At 44.7% G+C, this 26,500-nt stretch overlaps 2 protein-coding genes across 3 annotated transcripts in view; both read right to left on the minus strand.

Annotated features, from left to right (window-relative positions):
* The window catches only part of dbn1 (drebrin 1), a 124,059-nt gene extending 104,440 nt beyond the window's left edge, over window positions 1–19,619 (minus strand). For both annotated transcript variants that reach the window (XM_080779586.1, XM_080779585.1), the window contains exon 1: window positions 19,359–19,619. In XM_080779586.1, coding sequence (XP_080635712.1) covers window positions 19,359–19,444 — 86 coding nt within the window. In that variant the 5' untranslated portion in view covers window positions 19,445–19,619. The remainder of the gene's footprint in view (window positions 1–19,358) is intronic.
* LOC308327279 (uncharacterized protein) overlaps window positions 1–26,500 on the minus strand; it is a 551,554-nt gene that overhangs the window by 458,018 nt on the left and 67,036 nt on the right. The window lies entirely within an intron of this gene.

Below are 26,500 nucleotides of genomic sequence, written 5' to 3' on the forward strand. Positions count from 1 at the left end.
TAAGATGGTTCTATAGCTGAACAAAAGGCCATCTTCTGATTTCAGTGTGTGTGTGTGTGTGTGTGTGTGTGTGTGTGTGTGTGTGTGTGTGTGTGTGTGTGTGTGTGTGTGTGTGTGTGTGTGTATTCCTTTAAAGGAAGACTGACACGCCCCTCGGGAGCTAATAACTGCTATCAAACAATGCTATCATGATTCTGACGTCAGAGTGGCGAAAGCTTTCCCCAACGACTTCTATGCGGGCTCGCCGGGCTTGGTGGCCGTGGTAGCATAGCAACTTATGCTACTATTTTGGTGTCACATTTAGCTTGAATACTGGGTGAAAGTCTCATTAAAAAAATTATTTTTTCGCAACATTGTTCAGGTGAACTGTGTGTTTATGCTTGTTCATTGTAATAATCAATATCGCTATGATTATTTTATTTATCGCCGCGTCGCTCCGCATGACAACATAGTCTAGCCCGTCTCAGATGCAGGCTGCACACACACGGGGGGACGGACGGACGGACGGACATATAGTCTCTGGTCAGGTCCCCGCATTGAACTGGGCATGTGTGTACGCACACACACAACTTTTAGCCGTGGCTATAGTGCATGACAGCGGGGAAGAGATTCCGTGCCATTGCATGTGTGTGTGTGTGTGTGTGTGTGTGTGTGTGTGTGTACACACATGCCCAGTCCCCCGTAGAGGCTCATGATCTCGTCCGCAAGACTATGCCTCGGCATAGCGATATTTATTATTACAATGAATACAAACATAAACACACTATAGTTCACTTGAACAATGTTGTGGTAACTAACTACGGTATTACAGAGTGAGAGCGAGGGTGTACATGTCAGCCTGCGGCTGAGAGGGGAAAAGAACAGTAGTCGCGCTGCGGGGCTGCTCTCACAGTCTCGGCCAGACAACAGCAGACCGTCCGTAGTCGCGACTGTCGCGCTGCGGGGCTGAGAGGTCTCAGAGCGGGCAGACAGGGGTGTTGGCGACCGGGGGAACATGGGACTCCAGTCCAAAATTTGCGCTTGTGCTGCAGTTCCCCTAAAAAACCCCACGCCAACCTCAATTGCATTCAAACTAAGCATTTCTGGCGAAAAAATAATTTTTTTCAATTACATTTATAGCCAATATGACGCTAAATGTACCGTCAAAAACGCTAGCCTGACCTATAGCCACTTGTTGCTAGCGCCGTAGCCCCGTTTCAAACTGTTTCAAACTGTTTTCAGTCAGACCACGTGATGTGCTGTACCACCCATATTAATTTCGGGGCATGTCAGCGGACCTTTAAGGTCCACACACACGTGTTTGGCGTGTGTGTAGGGACCAAACAAACGGTGTTTCACACACGTTTCATCAGAACTCTACACCCGACCCTGGAATAATACCTCTGCCTGGGGGACGCGTTACCACGGTGACCACAGCTGCCTGAGGCCTAGAGGGGCCGTGTGATTGGACCATTCATCACCCCCAGGCAGGCAGGCAGCTCCTCGTCTATACAGTATACCACCCCACGGCCTGGAAGGAAAGGAACCAGTCTGTTTAACTATACCACCCCACGGCCTGGAAGGAAAGGAACCTCTGTTTAACTACATAGCACCCCACGGCCTGGAAGGAAAGGAACCTCTGTTTAACTATATAGCACCCCACGGCCTGGAAGGAAAGGAACCTCTGTTTAACTATATAGCACCCCACGGCCTGGAAGGAAAGGAACCTCTGTTTAACTATACCACCCCACGGCCTGGAAGGAAAGGAAGCTCTGTTTAACTATATAGCACCCCACGGCCTGGAAGGAAAGGAACCTCTGTTTAACTATATAGCACCCCACGGCCTGGAAGGAAAGGAAGCTCTATTTAACTATATAGCACCCCACGGCCTGGAAGGAAAGGAACCTCTGTTTAACTACATAGCACCCCACGGCCTGGAAGGAAAGGAACCTCTGTTTAACTATATATATATAGCACCCCACGGCCTGGAAGGAAAGGAAGCTCTGTTTAACTATACCACCCCACGGCCTGGAAGGAAAGGAAGCTCTGTTTAACTATACCACCCCACGGCCTGGAAGGAAAGGAACCTCTGTTTAACTATATAGCACCCCACGGCCTGGAAGGAAAGGAAGCTCTGTTTAACTATATAGCACCCCACGGCCTGGAAGGAAAGGAACCTCTGTTTAACTATGCCACCCCACGGCCTGGAAGGAAAGGAAGCTCTGTTTAACTATGCCACCCCACGGCTCAGGCCTCTGTTCAACTGTCCTTGTCCCCTTTATGCCCATATATGGAGGTCCCTGCTGTTGTCCTCAGTATAATATGACTAAAACCGTCGTCGTCGGGTCTAGCACGTCCCTCATGAAGCCATGTCGTGTATACCTATACTGTACAGCGTACTGTATATACGTATACCGCACCGTCAGCTTCCTTCAGCATGCCTGCATGCATAAACGCACACAGCGATCAATAACACACACACACACTGATGGAGACAGGAAGAGCTCGTTAGGAACAACCACAGGACACTCCGAAACCCCCGGAATCCAAAAACATCCTCCACTTCCTGCTATATATATATATATATACGCCGAAAGAGCAGACGTTATTTCAAGACCCTCTTAAAAACCTTTTAGCCCCCTGTGACCCCGACAGAGAAACTACATTGTTTTTGCCCGGGGACCCAACTTAGTGAAAATAGTAGTATAGTAGAAGCTATAGGCCTACATGTGGGACCAGTGCTCTAAAGTGTAGCATAGCCTTGCTGCACACGCAGTAGAAGCTAAAGTGTAGCGTGTAGAGCATTGCTGCACACGCAGTAGAAGCTAAAGTGTAGAGTGTTGTAGGGCCTTGCTGCACACGCAGTAGAAGCTAAAGTTTAGCGTGTAGGGCCTTGCTGCACACGCAGTAGAAGCTAAAGTGTAGCGTGTAGAGCATTGCTGCACACGCAGTAGAAGCTAAAGTGTAGTGTGTAGAGGGCCTTGCTGCACACGCAGTAGGAGCTAAAGTGTAGCGTGTTGTAGGGCCTTGCTGCACACGCAGTAGAAGCTAAAGTGTAGCGTGTAGAGCTTTGCTGCACACGCAGTAGAAGCTAAAGTTTAGCATGTAGGGCCTTGCACACTCACGCAGTAGAAGCTAAAGTGTAGCGTGTAGAGGTCCTTGCTGCACACGCAGTAGAAGCTGAAGTGTAGCGTGTAGAGGTCCTTGCTGCACACGCAGTAGGAGCTAAAGGGTAGCGTGTTGTAGGGCCTTGCTGCACATGCAGTAGAAGCAAAATTTTAGCATGTAGGCATTGTAGGGCCTTGCTGCACACGCAGTAGGAGCTAAAGTGTAGCGTGTTGTAGGGCCTTGCTGCACACGCAGTAGGAGCAGGCCTATACATCATGTGACACAAACCTCACACCAGGTTCAGTGGCTGCAATACTCATATCGTTTTCAGGAGAAACAGAAGGAGTCCTTCTTTTGTCTCTCCTGAAAACTAAGCGAGCGATAGTAACGGTCTGCGCACATCAGTGGCGCCTGCCTGGCAAGGCATGGGGGGGGATCTTTTTGTGGGCGACACCGTGTCATTACAATAAACATGAGGGCCAGGCGCCCCTGAGAAGGACAGCTATATTTCATACTGCATATACATGTAAGAACATGAGGTTAGACATAAGGTGCAAACATATGCTGCTATATAGGTTCACAAGGGGTTTCGCAAGGTTCTCAACAACAACACCGAATGGAACGACTAATAAGACTGACTATATATGAAGGCAGAGACACCTAAAAACGACCTACTGTTTTTTTTTTAATATATAGCTAATGGATCTTCTAAAGAGCAGGTGGTATATGGCTGCTACAAAACAGCCGCAGGTATATACCTTAAAAGCATGCTATATGCAGCAGCATTCCAGCTTTGATGTCATTCTATACCCAAAGATGATTCTTCAAATAATGAACTCCCAGGACACATGGGTCGGGGGAGACGGTGGATGTGGCCGGAGGGGGGGCCGGGGGGGGGGAGCGTTTGATACCAGATCAGCTATACTCTGATTCTCCAAAAGCCCCCCACCCCCCCCCCCCCAATACCCTCTCCTTTGTGTCTGACTATACCGTGGTTTAACTTCAAACGGCTTCTGTCCACCTTTCATTTCTCCCCCTGCGGCGCACGGTTAAAACATAATACACAAACGCCATACAGGAGAGAGAGAAGCAGCGGCGGTGGAAAGTAACTAAGTACATTTACTCAAGTACTGTAGTACTCGAGTAACATTTTGAGGTACTTTTACTTACTGGAGTATTTTCGAATTTCCAATACTTTGACTTCTATACTTTCATCTGGGAACCAAATATTGTATACTTTTACTCCAATACATTTATTTGAAAACATTAGTTACTACTATAGTTACTTTGTAGATTTGTGATTATTGCATGCATTAACCACTTCATTTCAGTCCATTTGAAAATATCCGATCAACAAACTCACAATGCATCGCGATGTGACGCATTGTGAGCTTATAGATCTGCTATTTTCAAAATATTTTCCAACACAAAAAAGGGGAAATTCTGCATCTTGAGCACTTTTACCTTTGGTACTTTAAGTTGTTGCCAATACTTTTGTAATTTTACTCAAGTGCATTTTAAATTATTCTATAACGTAGTATTTCTTCATTGCAGTGTTGATACTTTTACTTAAGGTAAAAAAAAAATACCACCACTGACCGGTTTTTAACGAGAACCCCTTTTGGTGTTTAAAGCATTATATGTTATACTTTAGCTGTTGAAAAATAGCAGATCTACAAGCTCGTAGCGCAGCTTGTAGGTCTGCTATTTTTGAAAAATCTTGAAAATGTGGCGCATTTAGAAGCTATTTTTTTCAGAACCGTCCTCAGGTCTACTCTAAATGGGTTAACCCATGCTGAACGGGAACCCATTTTGGTGTTAGCATCATGTTATGCTTTAGCTATTGAAAAATAGCAGATCTACAAGCTCGTAGCGCGCCACCGAGTGGCGCGCTACGAGCTTGTAGGTCTGCTATTTTTGAAAAATCGAAGAACGACTGACATTTTTAGAATCTGATCTCAGGTCAGAATGGGTTAATCAGACCAGTGTGTGTCCAGTGGAAACCTCGTATGAATCAGATCTCAGGTCAGAATGGGTTAACGGTGAGCTGTCCTCAGGCACGGAGCCAGGAGAGAATTCCTAACATGAGTCATCATGACATTTTGGGACAGAGAAGTGATTAGTATAGAAATGTATTATTTACTGTAAACGCAGCAGGGCAGGAGTCCACGGCTGCCTTTAAAGAACATAACCATGATGGATTACAGGAGGAAACCAAATGGAACCATGTCTAAAACACTTTGATTTAAATAACTTAAGATATCTATCTATAAATGCACCAAGTCTCTCTCTCTCTCTGTGTGTGTGTGTGTGTGTGTGTGTGTGTGTGTGTGTGTGTGTGTGTGTGTGTGTGTGTGTGTGTGTGTGTGTGTGTGTGTGTGTGTGTGTGTGTGTGTGTGTGTCAAGGTTATAATAGTTAACTAAAACTAACTAAAAAACGAAAACTAGAATTAAAAAAACATTTTAGTTAAATGAAACTATAAAAAATTAAAAATAAATTAGAAAATGATAACTAAACTGAAACTGCATTGTGTGTCCTCAAACCTAACTGAAATTATAGACAAAATACCCCTAGTTTTAGTTTGTATCAATATTTATATGCCTTTCGGATATTTATAATATTATAATTCATTAGATTAATTTCCTCATTTCTCCAACAAGTTTTACGGCAGTTTTCAGCAGCGTACGGCAGCATGTAGCCACGCTAACCCTAAACCAAAGCACGAAAAAAACTCAAACTAAACTATAACTAAACTAAAACTAAACTAAAACTAAGGGCCGATTCATACTCCTATTTTACCTCTGTTTCGGCGCTGTAGTGCCGAAATGATTTCAGTAGCACCGAAGAGACGACTTTAGGACGGTACCCGCCCCCCGAACCTCAAATGACGTCAAATTGTAGGCTCTACAGAGCCGAACCGACTTTTATTCGGCTCTAAAATAGGAGTATGAATCGGCCCTAAGCGTTTCACCAAAATAAAAACGAACAACCCCGCTCTCAAAACTAACTAAAACTAACTGAATTAGAAAAAAATATGACATCTGCATAGACTCCATAGTTGGGCAAGCCTGAGAAAGAACTCCATAAGTCCATATATGGGCATAAAAGGGACACATATACATAATAACTGCAGGGTGGGCCATGCATTTCCAACTTGCATCGTTCCAAGTAGGCCAGTACCCCCCCCCCCCCCCGCTCTAGTAAGAATACCATACGAATAAACAATATGAATCAACAGGGCTATACTTTATATTTCATGAATAATATATGAATAAACATTCGTTACGTTTCAGTCTTTGGTTTAAGTGCCTATATATGATGTGGTTTATTGAAACACATAATGCACTCTGCGCTGCGGATCGACTCTTTAATGTTTAAGAAGCAGGCACTCACTGCTATAGAGGGTGTATATATGCGCACGCTTAAAGTGAATGGCACATGGAGTGGCAAGGCAACATGCAAAGTGAGTTTAACATCGTGTAACGTTGTTTAATGCAATCAGATAGGACTTTTCTGTTTGGATGCATGGGCTGTCAAGGCCAGAGAGTAGTTTGTTGCCACTCAGTATATAGGCGTTTCCTGCATAACCTCCGGGTTTGATGATGAATTGATGTCCTGCATTCTTCTCTTCAACTGCAGCTGATCTGGTGTCTATTATATGACCTGATAATACAGAGGCTCTCACGTCAGCATCAGACGTGCGTGTGTGCGTGTGTGGACAGCTCTCCGATGTCTGCAGCCCCCCCCACACACACACACACACACACACACACACACACACACACACACACACACACACACACACACACACACACACACACACACACACACACACAGAGCATGCCGGAAAGTGACATGAAGATCTGCAATTATGAGGTATATTTGTATACTCCCAATTTCCAATACTTTTACTTCTATACTCCACTACATCCAAATATTGTACTTTTACTGCACTACATTTATTTGAAAACTTGAGTTGCTCGTTAACTTTGTAGATTTGGATTACTATCACAAAACATACCACACAAAATTAGCCGATCTACAAGCTCACAATGCGTCGCAATGACGCGCATTCTGAGCTTGTGGATCGACTATTTTCAAAAGGTTTGTATAGACATTTGAAAGTACACTTTGATGCCAATACTTTTGTACTTTTTTTTTACTCGAGTACATGTTGAATTCGGGACGTTTACTTTCAACAGAGTACTTCAAGATTGCCGTATTGATTATTTGAGTACTTTTTCCACCACTGTTCTTAAAACACCGTTAATATTGTCTTAACATACACTGTTCTATGTCCTCGTGTTGCACTACATCCATGTGTCTGTCCCGCATACATGTGTTTAATCAGACCAGTGTGTGTGTCCAGTGGAAACCTCGTATATGAATCTGATCTCAGGTCAGAATGGGTTAACTATAAACGCATGCTTTTGCGGTTCGGTGGATTTGTTCCCCTTCCCTCTATGCCAGACGTACTGTCCTTCTTCGTGGCTCAGTGGATCGACCATGTGGATTTGTACCTGTTTTTTTTGTTGTTGCCTAAAGCCATTCTGACCTGAGATCAGATTCTAGAAAATGTCTTCTACATCCTGACAGTTTTCTGAAAAAGCTATGTTTCTATATATGTCGGTCGTTCTTCGATTTTTCAAAAATAGCAGACCTATACAAGCTCTTAGCGCGCCACTCGGTGGCGCGCTATGAGCTTGTAGATCTGCAATTTTTCAAAAGCTTAAAGCATAGCATAATGCTGACACCAAAAGGGGTTCCCGCCCCAGAATGGGCTAAAGCCCCTAACCACACAAAAAGGGTCACTCACCACCATGCAACTCCTTGACAAGTTTATCGACAAAACCTCATGTTTCTAATAATTATGTCAGTGGTTCTCAAACTATTTCATGTCAAGGAACCCCATGCAGAATTGTATGTAATTGGCCACGGACCCCGCAATCTCAAAATATGTTGTTTGCAGGAACGCCCCCCAGAAGCAAAAGATTTGAGTTAAAAAAAACGTTCGCTCTGAAAGAATATATATATTCGAAAGACTTTGCGCCACATTTTCACATTTTTTTCAAAAATAGCTAAAGTAATAACATAATGCTTAAAACACCAAAAGGGGTTCCCGTTCCTGCATGGGTTAATCTAGGTGGGGGGTTTCCCTGCTTCACGGGGTCTTCCTTACTAGTCTATAAAACATACAAATCCTATGTGTCTATATATCCTGGATGGAGATAAAGATGGCAGAGGGGACTTGTATAATTTTAATAGGACAACGGGGGGTGAGGGAGGGGGGGGGGTCCCTGCTTGTTGTTTGGGGTCAGCACCGTTTAGGAAGCCGCACCATTGTTCCGACCTCCTCAAGTGTGAAAAACGGGGGGCGAAGCCCCCCCATCCCAACTATACGAACAGCCCCTCTGCTCCGTCCACCATAATGTCAGACACACGCGACATTAAACTAAACTCCCCTCGAGATGTTCTAACACCAAACCAAAAGGCCACGTTAACCTTTTAGCTTGATTGGCGGCTGCCAATCATTATTTTCATCCCCATTTCAGTCCCACTTCAGCGACGTTATTTTTACAAATTGCAGCATTTAACTCACTTATATGGTTCTAATGTGGATATATTCATGTAGAAAACAGAAGGAATGATTATTATAACAAAAAATAACTAGCAATAACTAGCAAAACAAACTAGAATAAAAAAACAGTACAGTAGTGCATCCCGTGGATGCAGAGGTCGTGGTTGTATTGCGTCACTTAACCCATTCTGGACGGGAACCCCTTTTGGTGTTTTAACTTTAGCATTATGTTATACTTTAGCTATTGAAAAACAGCAGATCTTCAACCTTTGTTGAGGTTGTAGGTCTGCTATTTTTGAAAAATCGTGAAAACGCGCCACAAAGACTTTTTTTAAATTTCGTCATCAGGCCTAAATGGCTTAACTATAAACTGCGTTTTGGGATGCAAAATGCATCCTATTTTAATCTCTGCGGAGATACAGAGGATTTAAAAGCTGTTCCATATAGCTATTGTCACTATAGTCTTGAGTGCCGGGCATAAACGTCTAATTTATCTTGTAGTTTCTTGAGCCGGAAGGTTTGTTATATACCCGCCGACTCCCAACGATGAATGCGTGGGTTAATCAGTTGCTCATCAGTTGTAGTTACCCACAGCCTCTCATGCTGAGCTCAACAAAAGCTAGAGAATGACCAGGCGTGCGTGCGTGTGTGTGTGTGGTGGTCGGTCAGCTGTTGAAAAATAGCAGATCTACAAGCTCATAGCGCGGCTACGAGTTTGTATAGGTCTGCTATTTTTTTTAAATCGTGAAAATGCGGCACAAATCTTTGAATATATATTCTTTCAGAAGACTTTTCTTTTCTTTTTTTTTTTTTTTTTTGACGTCAGGCCTAAATGGGTTAAACTAAATTGTGTTGTATATAATTGAATATATAACCTACTGTGAACAGCTTCACATAAAGTTCACCTAACTTTGCTACCACAGGGAAAACATGTACGTACGGTATGTTACTGCTAGTTTATTTTAGGGTCCATTTGGTTCACTCTCAGAGTTACAGACCCACAAGGGTCCATTTGGTTCATCAGTTATAGTTACCCACAGCCTCTCATGCTGAGCTCAACAAAAGCTACAAAATGACCAGGCGTGCCTGCGTGTGTGGCGGTCAGCCAGCCAGACAGCCACCGATTGGCCGGTGAAGTGTTGCTCAGCACGTCATCAATCAATGCGTCCGCCTGTCAGAAACAGGCTGTTTATTCTCCATAATGCAGACCCCGGCCATCTTAAGTTAAGAAGTTAATGGCAAGGTGCTATACCTAGGTGCAACTTCCAATGACAGCCCATTCATCCAGACAGAGAAGTCCTATCTGATTGTATTACACAACGTCAAACTCACCAACATTGCAGCTGTACGAAAAGCATGAATTATTCTCTTTCTGTCCTCAAAGTGTTTGTTTCATAAAGATCCACTGTAGACATGTTATGAGCTATACTTTGTGAACTTGCAGGTGATTCTTTTTCCAAGTGCTGGAGTTTGGAAGTGCTCGTTATAGATATCACTCAACTGCCCTGCGTGCCACCTGTTCTGAATTAGCACATAACGCAGGAGGCTTTACTGAAAACGAGTGCATGCAAAACTCTGACGGAAACATGGCCACGGTCTGCAAACGGTCAATTGGCCCCACTGTGGACATTCAGTGCAGGCCAGAGGCGCTCGCGTCGTCTGTGAGCTTGTCGATCTGCTATTTTCAGATGCCGGTGTTTAAGTGGTCAATATATTATCAGCCCTATAGGGCTGTTATGGCTGTAGCTAACTCACCAAAGACAACCACAGTCAGTCAGTCAGATCTGTTAAACATTGGTAACCGTTGTTTGACGTGCAGAGGCATATCGGTCCCTTCTGCCCTGAGGTCGCTCACAGACAGAGGCATATCAGTCCCTTCTGCCCTGAGGACGCTCACAGACAGAGGCATATCGGTCCCTTCTGCCGTGAGGTCGCTCACAGACAGAGGCATATCGGTCCCTTCTGCCCTGAGGTCGCTCACAGACAGAGGCATATCGGTCCCTTCTGCCCTGAGGTCGCTCACAGACAGAGGCATATCGGTACCTTCTGCCCTGAGGTCGCTCACAGACAGAGGCATATCGGTCCCTTCTGCCCTGAGGTCGCTCACAGACACAGACAGAGGCATATCGGTCCCTTCTGCCCTGAGGTCGCTCACAGACAGAGGCATATCGGTCCCTTCTGCCCTGAGGTCGCTCACAGACAGAGGCATATCGGTCCCTTCTGCCCTGAGGTCGCTCACAGACAGAGGCAGCGCATGGTGCTTGCTGTGATTGGCCAGCCACTGCATGCCGCCATATCAGCCCAAGGGCCGATAACAGCTATTATCACCCTCTGTTGTCCTTTTAGCGCTCCCTTCATATAATGGGCGACAAAATGGAGAAGTACAGACAGACAATTGCAGTATGTAACGGAACATAACCTCAAATCGCACCTTCTTAAACTAAATCGTGTATATATTGAATATAAGCTACTGTGAAGCTGTTCACGTAAAGTTTACCTAACTTTGCTACTACAGGGAAAACATGTACATATGTTACTATTTTCTTTTTTACTCTTTGAATGCCCTTTCTTGCACTTTCATGATTCTATCCCTTTGTGTGCTGTGTTTTGTTGTTTGAATGTTATGCTATCTATGCTGCTGCATTGTCTGTAAGAGGAAGCCAAACAAACATAAGTGTTACTCTTACAGTATATGTAACACAGTACAAGATGTAAACAATAAAGCACAATCTTGACCTTGAACCCTTGACAGATACGGAGAGATCTCCATACAGACAGAAGAAGATACAACGAGTACTTATACTCTGACAATGGATACAATGGCTGATAGCCGGGCGGGGCGCCACAGTGCATTCCCCAAACTTGCATCGTTCCCCTAGTTGACCGGTGTCCGTCTAAGTATAGTAAAATATGCAATAAGAGCCGTTTAAACAGTGCTCATGTTTGCTGAGAGCAAATCAGAGACAGATGTGGAACCAAAAGGCATGTCATCATCCCAGACATCACTGATGGAGAGTGACGGTGGATTAAGAACGACGGCAACAATAAATTCCTCTCAGTGTCGATCCTAACTTTAACTGCACCGGAAAACATGAACCCAACAACCGGGCTACAAAAAAAAGAAATTCAAAAACAATTCAGAGCTGATTGCCTGAAATGACATTATAATCCACATTTCTGGGCATATATTATGACCTAATCATTACAGACGGATTGGTCTATATATAATAAAAGCCAACAGTTATAGACTTTGGTTCAGGGTTCAAAACTGTGACTTCACCCGTTAAGTTATAAGTTCTCAAACTTCTTCGTGCCTATAGGAGGAGGAGGAGTGTGTGTGTGTGTGTGTGTGTGTGTGTGTGTGTGTGTGTGTGTGTGTGTGTGTGTGTGTGTGTGTGTGTGTGTGTGTCTGCGTCCGAGCACGGACACATATATAGCCTTTGTTCACCACCAAGTGTCACTGTTGCACATGCCTAACACACATACACACAGACCAGGGAGGAGGGCTTGTACGATACGGTACGGTACGGTACAATACGGTACCACTCAGACGGGTCTGATTTGTTTGGGTTTCATTTTGTTTCTTTCAAGATTTTACAAAAAAAATACTAGCCGGCTATACTACTGTATATCTATATCTACTATATCTTCTAAATCCTAAGAGTTTTTTGAAGATTATTTTCCTGGCTGCATGGTAGCGATGGGTTAAGTATAAGTTATACATGCCGAGAGCTAGAATGCACCCGTGCTATTTCTGATGCTATCGACCATTTTGTCAGAGAGCACTGCACTGCAGTGTGTGCGTGTGCGTGTGCGTGTGCGTGTGCGTGTGGTGTGTGTGTGTGTGTGTGTGTGTGTGTGTGTGCGTGCGTGTGTGTGCGTGACAGGAGAGAGGGGGGGGGGGGGACAGTGTGTTTACACATCCTGAAACTAAAGTCTCCATATTTAGGTCAATATGACCTCGGTTTGAGACTATATCGACTGGCAGCAGATGGCAGTGGGTTCACGTTACTGCTGAGGCACCGACTGTGATTTTGTTTTGTTTTTTAAAGGGGGGGGGGGGGGGGGGGGGGGGGGGGCTACATACTAGTGCTTTCTGAAATGACTAGTACTCTTAACCCCATTTAGGACTGAGGACTCTTGAAATTAAGTCTTCTAAATCCTAAAAAGTTTTCTGAAAAACCTATGTTTCTTATCCCAGCGGTTCTCAAAATGTGTCCTGTGCGAAGGACCCACAGAAGTGTCTGTATTTTTGTTGTTTCAGGGACGCAAATATTTGAGTTAGAAACGTTCACTGTGAAAGAATATATATATATATATATATATATATATATATATACACAGTATAAATATATATTCAAAGATTTGCGGCCACATTTTCAAGGTTTTTCAAAAATAGCAGATCTACAAGCTCGGAGCGCGGCACTCGGTGCCACGCTAAATAGTAAATGGTAAAAAGAGCACATATAGAGATCTGCCATTTTACAACAGCTAAAGTATAACATGATGAATGCTTAAAAACACCAGAAGGGCTTCCGTTCTGAATGGGTTAATTGTGGCAGAGTCTTAAAACAGATGTCTGAAATGACGGCGTTTAGATTTTCAATTATGAAATGACACCTGAAGACAAGTGACTCGGTGGTGATGAGGAGGAAATGGCTGTGGGTACTAGACTTCTTCCGTTATACACCCCGTGGCACTCACACACACACACACACAGTTACACGCACACACACACACCCACCCACCCACCCACACACACACACACACACACAGTTACACGCACGCACACACCCACCCACCCACACACACACACACACACACGTGTGATAAAGCAATTGTGTCGAATGACAGAAAATCTAACACAATCTATAGCTCTAGTTGCAGCCCCGTTCTGCTCTCGGCAGCCCCAAATCAAAAGACGATATCGATATTTAAAATAGAGACGCCTGCCGCCGCCCCCTCGGGTCCCGCGTTTACGTTTATAGAAAAGTGATAAATTGACACCGACCACATTATTCCTTTCTTTTCCACCTCGTCATTGTTTGACAGGTGGGGTCTTAAGATGAGATTCATCTGGCCACGTGCCCGGGCCAACACAAAGGAGGGCTTCTCTCTCACACTATAAGACTGGAATGTCACCCCTCACCCCCTCACTCACTCACTCACTCACACACTCTCTCTCTCTCTCTCTCTCTCTCTCCTTCTGCATGTGCCTGGTTTTGTCCCTCTGCTGCTTCACCATCACGTCTTAATAATTCAACAAAGACGCCCATCAGCGGTGAATTCACCGGGGCTATAGCAGAACACACACACACACACACACACTCTGGAACTCTGGCTTGCCTGACGCCATTTCCTCCAGGAGAGGAGAGGAAGAGAGAGGGGGAGAGAGAGAGAGAGAGAGAGAGAGAGAGAGAGAGGAAGAGACCTTTAAACCTTAAGACGTCAGGCCGATTCTATACAAATTCCTTCTAAATCAGCGGTTCGTCCCCAAATTGATACACCGCATATACAGTATTTGGCCCGCGGACCCCCCCCCCCCCCCCCCCCCCCCTACACGGAAAAGGTTGAGCACCTGCACTGACATATACTGTATAGAAAACCGTTTAGATTTTTAAAGCCTTTTTTTTCTTCCCAGAATCGTCCTAAATGGGTTATGAAAGCACCTTTTATTGAAGCGCTGTGACCACAACAATCAGACCCAGCAGCAGCACTGGTCGGGTCATCGCTGTCCAGGAGGAGGAACTACTAACACCAAGGCTAAACTGAAACCATATCACATCCATTAAAAGCCACCGAGAAAGAATGTATTGAAACTCCCAATAATTCCCTGAGAGTGAGTGAGTGTGAGTGTGTGTGTGTGTGTGTGTGTGTGTGTGTGTGTGTGTGTGTGTGTGTGTGTGTGAGACAGAGAGCTGACAGATTGACACATCTCGTCCGATAGCTACGCCCTAGCCTCGGTCCCAGGCTTACTCATCTGTGAAGAGAAAAGCCTGCCCTGGTCAAAGCCTAAGACAGAGGGAAAAGCCTGGTCACAACCTAAGACAGAGAGAAAAGCCTGGTCACAACCTAAGGCAGAGAGAAAAGCCTGGTCACAACCTAAGGCAGAGAGAAAAGCCTGGTCACAACCTAAGGCAGAGAGAAAAGCCTGGTCACAACCTAAGACAGAGAGAAAAGCCTGGTCACAACCTAAGGCAGAGGGAAAAGCCTGGTCACAACCTAAGGCTGAGAGAAAAGCCTGGTCACAACCTAAGGCAGAGGGAAAAGCCTGGTCACAACCTAAGGCAGAGAGAAAAGCCTGGTCACAACGTAAGACAGAGACGCTATCGGTGGAAGTGTCGGTCCGGAACATCCGTCAGATATATATTTCCCCCCAGATACGATATTATTCCGACCAATCACAACACTTAGAACGTTAACTGATTTTGTAAACCGTCAACGTCATTTCCTTGAGCGCTATACTTTCCGCCAAAATCCTGCAACGGAATCCATCCAAAGCAAATGATAGCGTCTACACTACAGCGCAGTAGGTCTCTCCCAGCGCGGCTATACACCCTCTCTTCCAGAGTGGCTGAAAGCGGCCGGCAGGCCTCCAGTAAACCCAGCTATATAAACCATGGGGTCTCCTCAGGGGTAAAAAAGGAAGGGACTACCAGGCCCCCAGGGGGTCCTTCTCTTGTCTCTGGAGGGGGTCCTCAGATAAATGACTGATAGCTTGACACGCCTAATGCGTGTCAAATTGAGGGGGGGGGGCTTTGAAATTAAAGAAAATCACGGTGTATAATAAAACCCAGGGGAAAGGTTTCTAGTGTTCTATATATAAACCTCAGGATGGGGTCAGTCGGGGGGGGGGGGGGGAGACCCCCCGGGGGTCCATGAGGAGGGGATGCTCAGCAAAATGAGGATCAATCTAAACATCACGCACCGTTTTATTCTCCGTCCGTTCGAAACATCTAACAAGCTCCCTCCAGTCACGCTGTGAGCTCATGTAGGAATTAGAAAAAGCTATAGTTTCAAAGAATGTTGACAAATCGTCAACATGATTTGTCGTCCCTGGGCAAAAAAAAGATAACGTTTTCAAATGGGGGTCCAGCTACACGTACACAGTAAGTCAATTTGGGGGTCTTTTGACATGAAAAGGTTTCAGATTATGTTCATATGAACTATGAACCCCGTGGACTGACACCAACAGGATCGTATAGCCTGATTTATACTCGGTTGCGTGCCGGGCACTGCCGGCGTCTTTGCACACAGACAATACCAGATCTACAAGCTGACAACGTCATACGTGTCACACTTGGCCAGAATGGACACCATATGAGCCTGGTTTTATTATACTGTACATCGACTATTTTTCGGTGTGATATACGCTTTCTTTCTTTTTCCTGTCTTTGTTCAGGGAAGCCCACTGAGAGCCTGCTCTCTTTTGAACACGATGTGAAACCAAGTAAGAAATGAGACTTAAACCAGTGGAATGATTATAGTATTGTATAAATGATTTCTGTAGCGTGAGGCAGCTTGACGTACAAGTGAGTACACCCGAAAAAGAAAAGAAAAGAAAGCAGGGCTAGTCACAACTCACTTTCAGATGCTCCAAACTTTATTATATACGACGTTTTTTGCGACCACGCGGTCTTTGTCAAGTATTATATATAGCGAGACGAGGTCGAAAGTTCGAAACGTCGTATATTTTCTGCCTATAGCCTGTCACAAAAATAAAGTTTGTAGCATCTGAAAGTGAGTTGCGAGCCCCTGCTTTATTTTTTTATTGTTTATACCGTTTCTACTGTTTTGGCTCAGCACCATGCAATGGAGGATGTGCGATACTTTTCTTCTTACCCTGAAAGTTTAACCAAGTGATGAGTACACCCCCTGGACATGATGGCAGTACAAGTACACCCCCTGGACATGACGCTAGCATGTCGCAGGGACTTATACCCCACAACCCAAGCCTTTCTTACAACGCCATTGTACAGGGACGTGCACACATAGACATCAAAGGGCTGCCCTTTTACCCGTCTGTATAAAACAACTGAACTTTCAAGACCACGAATGAAGCAATTTACTACTACTACTACTACCTGGTGAAAGAAATGGAAACGCCACTCCTTTCCTTTCCAAGGCAGCATTCAGGAGATTTTTTTTGTTTCTTTTTCATGAAGTCTCCTGAACTTGAACGCAGTGTATGTTGCGTTTGAACAAATTTGTTCAAGAAAGAAATACATGTCGTACACACCGCATCTCTCCACTAGCTAAAAGAGTGCTGGGTTGCTTGTAGGTCTGCTATTTTTGTCAAAAAGTGCCCTCTTTTGTCCAAAAAGGGCCCCGGCCCCTCTAAACACTCTCTGCACGTCCCTGGCATTGTATAACCCATTCTGAACGGGAACCCATTTTGTGTGTTAGCATCATGTTAAGCTTTAGCTATTGAAAAATAGCAGATCTACAAGCTCATAGCGCGCCACCGAGTGGCGCGCTACGAGCTTGTAGGTCTGCTATTTTTTTTAAATCGAAGAACGACTGACATTTTTTAGAATCTGATCTCAGGTCAGAATGGGTTATAAATCAGACCAGTGTGTGTCCAGTGGAAAACCTCGTATGAATCTGATCTCAGGTCAGCATGGGATAAACCACTGAGAAGAATGGTTTCCAGGTGCACTGTGACTGCACACAGCGCGGAAGCCGGCACCGCTGCACGGAAAGCACAGCCCTCCTCCTCCTCCTCCTCCTCCTCCTCCCGTTGCACAATCTAATGTTTGTCCAAAACAAGTGACCGCCCGGCGTGCCGTTTAGTGCACCGTCTACTACACTACAGCACAGTACAGTATGGGTAGACGGCCATCCGGTCAGCCTGCAGGTTCACCCAGATAAAGACCTGCTCATATCTCACGTATATCTGATGTCCCTAAACCCCTAAACCCCTAAACTTTTACTGTTTTGCAAAACATTTTTGAATAGTTAAAATGGCCAGTCTACAAACGTGCCAATGTAGATTGGCTAGTTGAAGTATTCAAAAATGGAGCCCTATATGACTCCAGCTTTTATGCTTTTTTAAAAAGCCTCATTTATGCTTATATAGTTCCATGCCAGGCTGTCAGTGTGTATCTGTATCTAAAAAAAAAGTCACACCCGTGTGAAGTGAGGAGCGCTAGTATAATAAAGTCTAACTCATGTTGATTAGGTGATGTGTAGTGGTGATGTAAAACAAACGGTGCAAACACAAACATTAAACGCCATTAACAATAAAGAGACAACATGACGTAATGATTTTTTCCCCATCCCCGCTTTTAAAACAAACATTGAACTAAAAACAAACATTAAACCTGCGTGTATAGGAGCCCCTCAAAAAAATACAAAATAGCAGATCTACAAGCTCACGTGTCGCAGTGTGATGCGTTGTGAGCTTGTAGATCTGTTATTTTTTAAAACGTTGTGCGAGAGTGCAAGATAAGTAATGCGTCAGGTTGTAAAAATGACCCGTTTAAAACGTGATATGGAAAAACGAGGACAGATACAGCACAGTACAGATCAGCATGATAGCTTTTCCACATGTACGGTATAGCACAAGTTACACAGCCAGCTCGCCCACCTTGTTTTGTCGGTATAGGCTGTATAGCAGTTGGTTCCCAAAGTGGGGGTCCGGGGACCCCCCAGGGGTCCTTTGAGGGAGTTCCAGGGGGGTCCTCGCCGGCTAAATGATATAGTTTGGAACCAAATGGACCCTTATGGGTCTGTAACTCTGATACAAATGGAAGGCATGTCTCTTCAAATGTGCGGTTCGCGGGGCTAATTAGTGTCAATTTTGGGGGTCCTTGACATGGAAAAGAGTTTGGGGACCACTGCGACAGGCTATATAGGATATAGGCCTAACTACATTATGCGATAACATTTTCATTTGAATCCATGAAGGCAACTTCCTTGACGAGAATAAATCTCTCTTTAAGCGGAAACAAAAAGTGAAAGAAGTTGGTGGTTTCCTTTTGTGGAGTGTGTCCGGAGAGCCACGAGTTGGTGGTGGTGGTAAGCCCCTACTAGCCTACTTTCTCTCTCTGTGTATTCTCTGGTGGCTGTGTGTGTGTGTGTGTGTGTGTGTGTGTGTGTGTGTGTGTGTGTGTGTGTGTGTGTGTGTGTGTGTGTGTGTGAGGGATGGGAGGAGGGATGCTGCTGCATGTACATGCACGCACACGTGCACACCGGTGAGGTGGAAAGGGGAGGGGCTAAGGGGGGGTACTCCCTGCATCCGTCCTCCTTCCATCCTCCCTCTGTCCTTCTTACCCAATACATATTTCCATCAGTGCATGTGTGTGTCAGTGTGTGTGTGTGTGTGTGTGTGTGACTGTGTGTGTGTGTGTGTGTGTGTGTGTGTGTGTGTGTGTGTGTGTCCTCTCGACAGCAGCTAGCTCCATCAGAACACACCATTATTCCTGCACGCACGGCGCGCACCACGCGCACTACAGCACACACACACACACCCTTGCCAAAGCACAGCTTGAACCAACGTATAAGCGCAGCAACAAAATAAAACCACAAAACACTCCCAAAAGCAACCAAAGCAAAGGGGGGAAACAAAAGAGAGAGAGAGAGAGAGAGAGAGAGAGAGAGAGAGAGAGAGAGAGAGAAGAGAAAGATAAAGTGAGAGAGAGAGAGAACGCTGAGAGATGCTCTCTCTCTCTGTCTGTCTGTCTCACTCACCAGTCAGTGTCGGTGGTTTCGTCGATGACTTGCTGGTAGGCAGTGAGCAGCAGCAGTCTGTTGTTCTGGAGGTTCACAGGCATCATGGTGCATCCAGTCTGTGTTCTGTCCCAGCTAGAGCCCCCGAAACACCGTCAATACAGACACCTAGAGCCCTGAAACACCGTCAATACAGACACCTAGAGCCCCGGAAAAAAACACCGTTAATACAGACACGAGAGAGACTGACTGACTGACTGACTGCAGAGTGGACTGACTGACTGACTGGAGAGTGAGAGAGATGAGAGAGAGAGAGGAGGAGGAGGAGGAGAGAGAGAGGCTCTGAGTGGCTCTCAGACAAAGGAGGGAGGGAGCGCCGGGCGGAGAGCGTATGGGTCCTAGTGCCGATTTCGAAGAACTGTTTATTACTGGGTGTGAGATTGAGATTGAACTGATTTTGATTTTTTTAAATACTTTGTTAGGATACCAGAGAACTCGCAAACTAATAGGCGAGGGAGTGCGCTCCGGTGCGGTATTTCCAAACGCGCCCTATAGATGAAGTAGGAATGCTAAAGTTTAAACACCAAAGTACCGAAACAATGTAATTAATTAGTATTAATATTGTACAGCCTACAACTAGGCTTTACAGCAGGGCAACTGGGTTGTACGTGTTTGACGCGTGCAGTGTGATTAATTCAATGTCCAGAGATGTCTTACTTTCGATATGTCAATCCATTTATTGATACTCAGCAGTAGTAACAAACGTAAATAAACTGTAACTATTAAACAAACAAAACAACTGAACCTATAATGACCACGCACGGTCGAAAACTGTCTCGTCTTCCCCTGTCGCACCTGAGTGCCGTCACAGTGACAGGTAAATGAGCGTTTCGTGACAACCAATTCTCATGACGTCATCGTAAAGAAAGACATCGTTAATTAGTGTAAATAAACTAAACAAAATAAACAAAAAGCATTTTGGCTCCAACAAATATATTAATATACTGAAATGGATTTTTTTTTAAATCATTATCTAGCTGATTTAATTGCACGAAATAATTTGATCACTTTGGAAATGAACTATACCATCTGTGAGTTTGACATAATATACCTACACTGATGAAGACATAACGATGAAGACAGCATGTTAGCATAACAATGGAGACAGCATGTTAGCATAACGATGAAGACAGCATGTTAGCATAACGATGAAGACATTGATGAAGAATCTTCGCTCCGGCGAGTTGGAAAACTTGCGAGTTCTCCGGATACCTTTTATTAAAGGACGACTTCACCACTTTTCAACTTATCTTCATATAATTGGTCCTCACTAATGTAATGTTCATGATAAAATACCACAATTTGTTTCCTAGCAATTAGGGGTTCAGTGTCTTGCTCAAGGACACTTCGACACTAACTCTGGGGGGAGCCCGGGTTCGGACTGCAGGCAACCTTGCGGTTACCATCCAGCCACTCTACCGCTGAGCCACCGCCGCCCCAATTTCAATGTGGATTGGAGCAAGAGTGCGCCTGTGGAACCAAAGTGGCCCCTAGGGGGGCCACACCTTGTAAGCTTGTAGATCTGCTATTCCTGAGCATGACGTACGTACACCAGCACCCAACTATAGAATAAATCAGGCTTTAAATGCATATACCAAAACTGGGAGTCCTTGAAATGAAAACGCTGGAGAATCACCGTGCCTTTAATAAGCTCTGTATTATTGCCTCACTGGCCTCACTGGCCTGTGTGTCGTATAGTAGTGTTTGTACATTTGCTGCGTAATGTTTGCTTGTGTTTGTTGTCCGTGCCAGCACAGCCTCTTTCTGCATTCCTGCAGCGCTCGGATAAAACAAGTCACCTTTCCTCCAGTGACTCATCATCACACCACCAACATGCACCTCCAACACCTCTCTGGGAAGACGGAAGAGAAACATCCTCTGTTCCTCTTGTCTGGCCCTGCATAAGAAGTCATTCGTTGTGCAAATAAAATAGAAAAACAAGAGCTTTCCCTTCACAAATAAATCAAAGTTTATACCTGCCCCCAGATAACCCATTTAGACCTGAGACCAGATTATACAAAATGTCTTCTAAATCCTATACAGTTTTCTGAAAAAAACATATGTTTCTATGTGTGTCAGTCGTTCTCAAACCTTTTCATATCAAGGACCCCCAAAAAATGTAATTGGCCGCCGACCCCCTCTGAAAATATATGTAGTGTTCCTTCAGGGACCCTCCCAGAAGCAAAGAATGTTCGCTCTGAAAGAATATACATTATATTCAAAGATTTGCGCCACATTTTCACGTTTAGCAGATCTATACAATCCGCTGTTTCTTAACATCTAAAGGGGTTCCCCGCCCGGAATGGATTAATGACGGGATTCCATTAGCAGATATCAGTGCATCAGTCAGAGAAACGCTGACTCCATCTGTTGTGAGCAAGCACAGACAGACGGCCAGGGTCCACACCCATCCTGACTGGGCGTTTTACACAAACGGCCTTGGACGGCAGCCTGCTGGGCCGCGGCCCTGTCTGCCACAGAGATTACATTCAGGGGGAGAGGAAAAAAAAAACAGAACCTCAGACAAAGACAGCTACAGTATACTGCCATCCTGCGTGGGTCAATGGGTAGAGCAGGGCAGCGCATATACGTCACCACCAGGGCTCTAATCCAGGCGTGGGGAACTTTGACGATAGGAAAGGGCCACTATATTTCCACTCACTCCAGAGAGCCACTATATTTCCACAATCACTCCACAGGGCCACTATATTTCCACACTCACTCCAGAGGGCCACTATATTTACACTCACTCCAGAGGGCCACTATATTTCCACACTCACTCCAGAGGGCCACTATATTTCCACTCACTCCAGAGGGCCACTAGTTTCCACACTCACTCCAGAGGGCCACTATATTTCCACACTCACTCCAGAGGGCCACTATATTTCCACACTCACTCCAGAGGGCCACTATATTTCCACACTCACTCCAGAGGGCCACTATATTTCCACACTCACTCCAGAGGGCCACTATATTTCCACACTCACTCCAGAGGGGCCACTATATTTCCACTCACTCCAGAGGGCCACTATATTTCCACACTCACTCCAGAGGGGCCACTGTATTTCCACACTCACTCCAGAAATTATTTTTGTAATTAATGCAATAACTTTGTTATTCTATGTCACACAAAAGTAGTAAAAATATAGCCGATCTACAAACTCAAAATGCGTCGTAGTGCTATAAATGTTGAAAAATGCATTTAGTTATGAACTTAAATATGAATACATTGGACATCAAAAAGACAATAAATGTTTAATATTATATAATAGAATATATAATAATATCATTGAGCTACTAATATAGACTGAATGTTAGTCTTAGTCTAGTTTAATTAAAGTGGGTCATGTTTGCATGTTCGGAATTGTAACAGCTGAAATCAATATTGCTGAAATCAGTATTCGGCTATTAACCGCCATGTTGCCCATGTAGGGTCGAGAAAGGCAGTATATATACACGTCACCACCACTGAGGGCCCTATTGGAATGGAGTGGCATCTGATGCAGGAGGAGCCAGTTGGAGGAGAGGTTTGTTTGTTTGTCGCTGCTATAGTATAATATGTCGGGGTTTCCTCCTAACAGTAATATGATGATGCAACACTGTCTGGTGGTGAATGGAGAGAGAAAACAAAATGTGAGCTCGTCTGTTGTTTTGACCAACAAACACACTGCGGTCATACAAGCAACAGCCGATTGGCGCCGCCGGCCAAATTCACCAAATGCCACTTGAATTATATAGTTAAATTCCCCACAATGAGTATTACCTAACATTACATCATGGGAACATTCTCATTCTATACTATACTCTGCCACCAAAATGTGGAATGTCCTCCATTACGTGAATCACTGGTTTCTTTCCAATATATATAAACAAGTCCCTATAGGACCCACCACGTGCTGTTTACATTTCTGACTAATAAAGTATTCAATCCATCAAAAACCTTGCTAAGGTTAACCCATTCTGAACGGGAACCCCTTTTGGTGTTTTAAAGCATTATGTTATACTTTAGCTATATTGAAAAATAGCAAATCTACATGCTCATAGCGCGGCACAGAGTGCTTGTAGGTCTGCTATTTTTGAAAAACCGCGCAAAATGTGCCGCAAATCTTTGAATATATATTATTTCAGAGCCTTTTCACGGTTTTTAACTCAAATCTTTGCTTCTGGGAACAGCATATTTTCAGATGGGGGGTCGCAGCCAAACACAGTATAATAACTCTGGGCGTCCTTGCCTCCCTCCCAGTAAGAAAAGGCTGAGCACCACCCAGAAAACTGTCAGGATTTAGAAGACGTTTTGTAGAATGGGCCTGCATGAGGTCTAAATCGCTTAAGGGGTTCAATTCCCACACACAGCAGGCCCATATACTTCAAACACAATCATTACATTTTTGTTTGCACAGGCAAAATATGGCCCGGTTTGTGTCCAACAACCACCAAGTGCTTACAGGCAGCATGAGGGTCACACGCAATTAAGTGCCCATCGTCTGGTGTGACGCATCGTTTAACAGACACACTTCAGGTGGCACCGAGTACATGCAGGACATCAGCCCACAGCGGCCTGTTCGGCAGGCCGTTGCGAAAACAGGCCATAAGCTTTTGAATTCGTTTCAAGCGTTTGCTGTACTATAGTCAGCTTAACACAACCATGGGGGGCTACAGTATGTGTGGCAATGTAAAGCCGAGCGTTTTATTTTCAGATCAAAGCTGTTATATAGCTCCGACTCGGAGGGATCAAGAACAACCGGGGGAACAAACACTTATCGGTTTCAATCGTAATTCATTGGAGTGGAGTTTATAGCTATCAGTTCATCCTATAGAGATGGGCCTTCTGTTCCGTTTTGTTTGAACACTGGTGTGACAGAACGCAGAAGCGGATACAAACAACCGAGTTAATGATTTCTTTTGGAAACGAGAACAAAATGTGTCACGGTCTCTATATTGGAGTTTGCTTTAGAATCTAAAAGCAAACTCCAAACATAGCCAACAGACAACAAACAAAGCGTTCCTCAGTGGCTGATGTAATCCGCTCATCTTCTCTGTGCTCAGCGATGAAATCATCTTCATCTGACTGTCTCTTCTGATGTGAGTCCAGTTGAGTTCCGACCGCTGACAGACCGCTCAATGAGAGAGAGAGAGAGAGAGCTGGCTGTCAAATTCCTGCTTTATGTCTCCGGCTTTCCCAAGAGGGACTGAGATGTAAATGTGTCTGTCTGTCTGTCTGTCTGTCTGTCTGTCTGTCTGTCTGTCTGTCTGTCTGTCTGTCTGTTTGTCTTTCTGTAGCCTACTTTACTTTGTGTCTGCATCTGTCTGCAAGTCTGCCAATACATGTATTGTACCTATATTATCGTCTCTGTTGGGTGGGAAAAACTGTTCTTTTTCAGGATTTAAATTCCAAAATAGCCAAATGACAAGGTCAAAATGCGTTTCGAGCTATAGCAGATCTGCTGCTTGATGTTTTCGTGTGACGCTGTAGTGTAGTGTGATCAAGCAGGGAATTAAATTACGAAAACAAAAACACAAAAAGTTCGAATAGGAAGATAAGAGGTTTCTGCCCTACAGCAACAACATAGTATAGGCCTTCCATCCATCCATCCATCCATCCAGGCCTTCTGGTCCAGGCCTTCTGGTCCATGCTGTTGTCCATCTGTCTCTATGTCTCCATGCTGTGTTGTCCCTATGTCTGTCCACCTGTCTCTGTCTCTATGTCTCCATGCTGTGTTGTCCGCCTGTCTGTCCATTGTACATTGTTGTCCCTATGTCTGTCAGTGGAAAGAGTGACTGTATTTAGCTGGGTGTGGACTGTGGACGGGACAAAGAGCGAGGGCCGTGTGCTGTTTGGATGGGCTCTCATGTGTTGTGTTGTGTTGTGTTGTGTGCATGCAGTTATTTTCATAATGTGAAAATAATCATGCAACATTAATCATGAAAGATTTTAGCTGTGGAGACTATAAGTAGGAGAGGGTATGGCAATGTTAAGTTTAAGGAGTTTAACAACCTTTCTGTAAAGGAAAGGTCGGAAGGTCTTGAGCTAGCTGTCTAGAGGAGGGTCTGTGCGTTTGTGTCTGTCTGTGAGTCTGTCCCAGGGCTAATCTCGCAGACCACTCAACCCGTAGTATGCCATCAATTTAACTCTTTGAATTCGTAATTCTATCATTCTGGACTTCAACGATGGATTATAGGCTGAAATATTGAAATAATACCTTGACGTCAAGACTGGCTATGTGAAGTCTGAGATCCACATGACGTCATTAGATCAGATGTCTAAACAGATAGATTAGATGTCTTGTTAGATGTTGCACCTTTTATACAATTTCTCCAAACTTATTGGAATGTCAATACCTGAATAACAATAACGTTTGAATTGAAATATTTCAAAATCTGTCTCTGATTAGGCTACTATTCCCAGCTAAACTTTCAAAGCATTCCGCACAAATAACCACATACATCCCAGTGTCCCTTTTCTGTGGGTGAACAGAACACTGGGCTGAAAACACTGGGCAAAGAGATTTGATATATAGGAGGATCCTCCTCCTATATATCATATTTACTGTACAATAAAGTACAATGAATGAAAACAAACAGCAGAAGTATACGGTATCTAATAAAGCAAGTTTCAAGTCTTGCTGCATGTTGAATTTCTTTTCACCGCGTCCAGACCAGACCACAGTCCTGTATGTTTTGGAAAATGGCCGTTTAATGGCGGTAAATGAATCACAGTCAATGAGCTTAACACACCAGACCACCGCTATCTGTCTGTCTGTCTGTCTGTCTGTCTCCCAGCCTGGCCTGCCTAGCCATAAAATGGTCATATTAGACCACCGGTATCTGTCTGTCTGTCTGTCTGCCTGCCTGTCTTCCTGCCTGCTGTCCGCCATGCACCATCTGTCCACTCGTATGTCCGTACGTCCCTCCCACTGTGTGTGTGTGTGTGTGTGTGTGTGTGTGTGTGTGTGTCTGTCTGTCCGTCCGTCCGTCCATCTGTCTGTCTGTGTGCCTGTCCCCAGGCCCCACCGCAGGCAGACACTCTCACCTTCCTCTCTTGCAAGTTAACAGGATCAGTGATTAATAACAGGATCAGGGCTGTGGTGAACGTAACCAGAGTT

This window comes from Protomyctophum bolini (genome assembly GCF_963924005.1).
Source record: "Protomyctophum bolini genome assembly, chromosome: 13".
In the NCBI taxonomy this organism is placed as follows: domain Eukaryota; kingdom Metazoa; phylum Chordata; class Actinopteri; order Myctophiformes; family Myctophidae; genus Protomyctophum; species Protomyctophum bolini.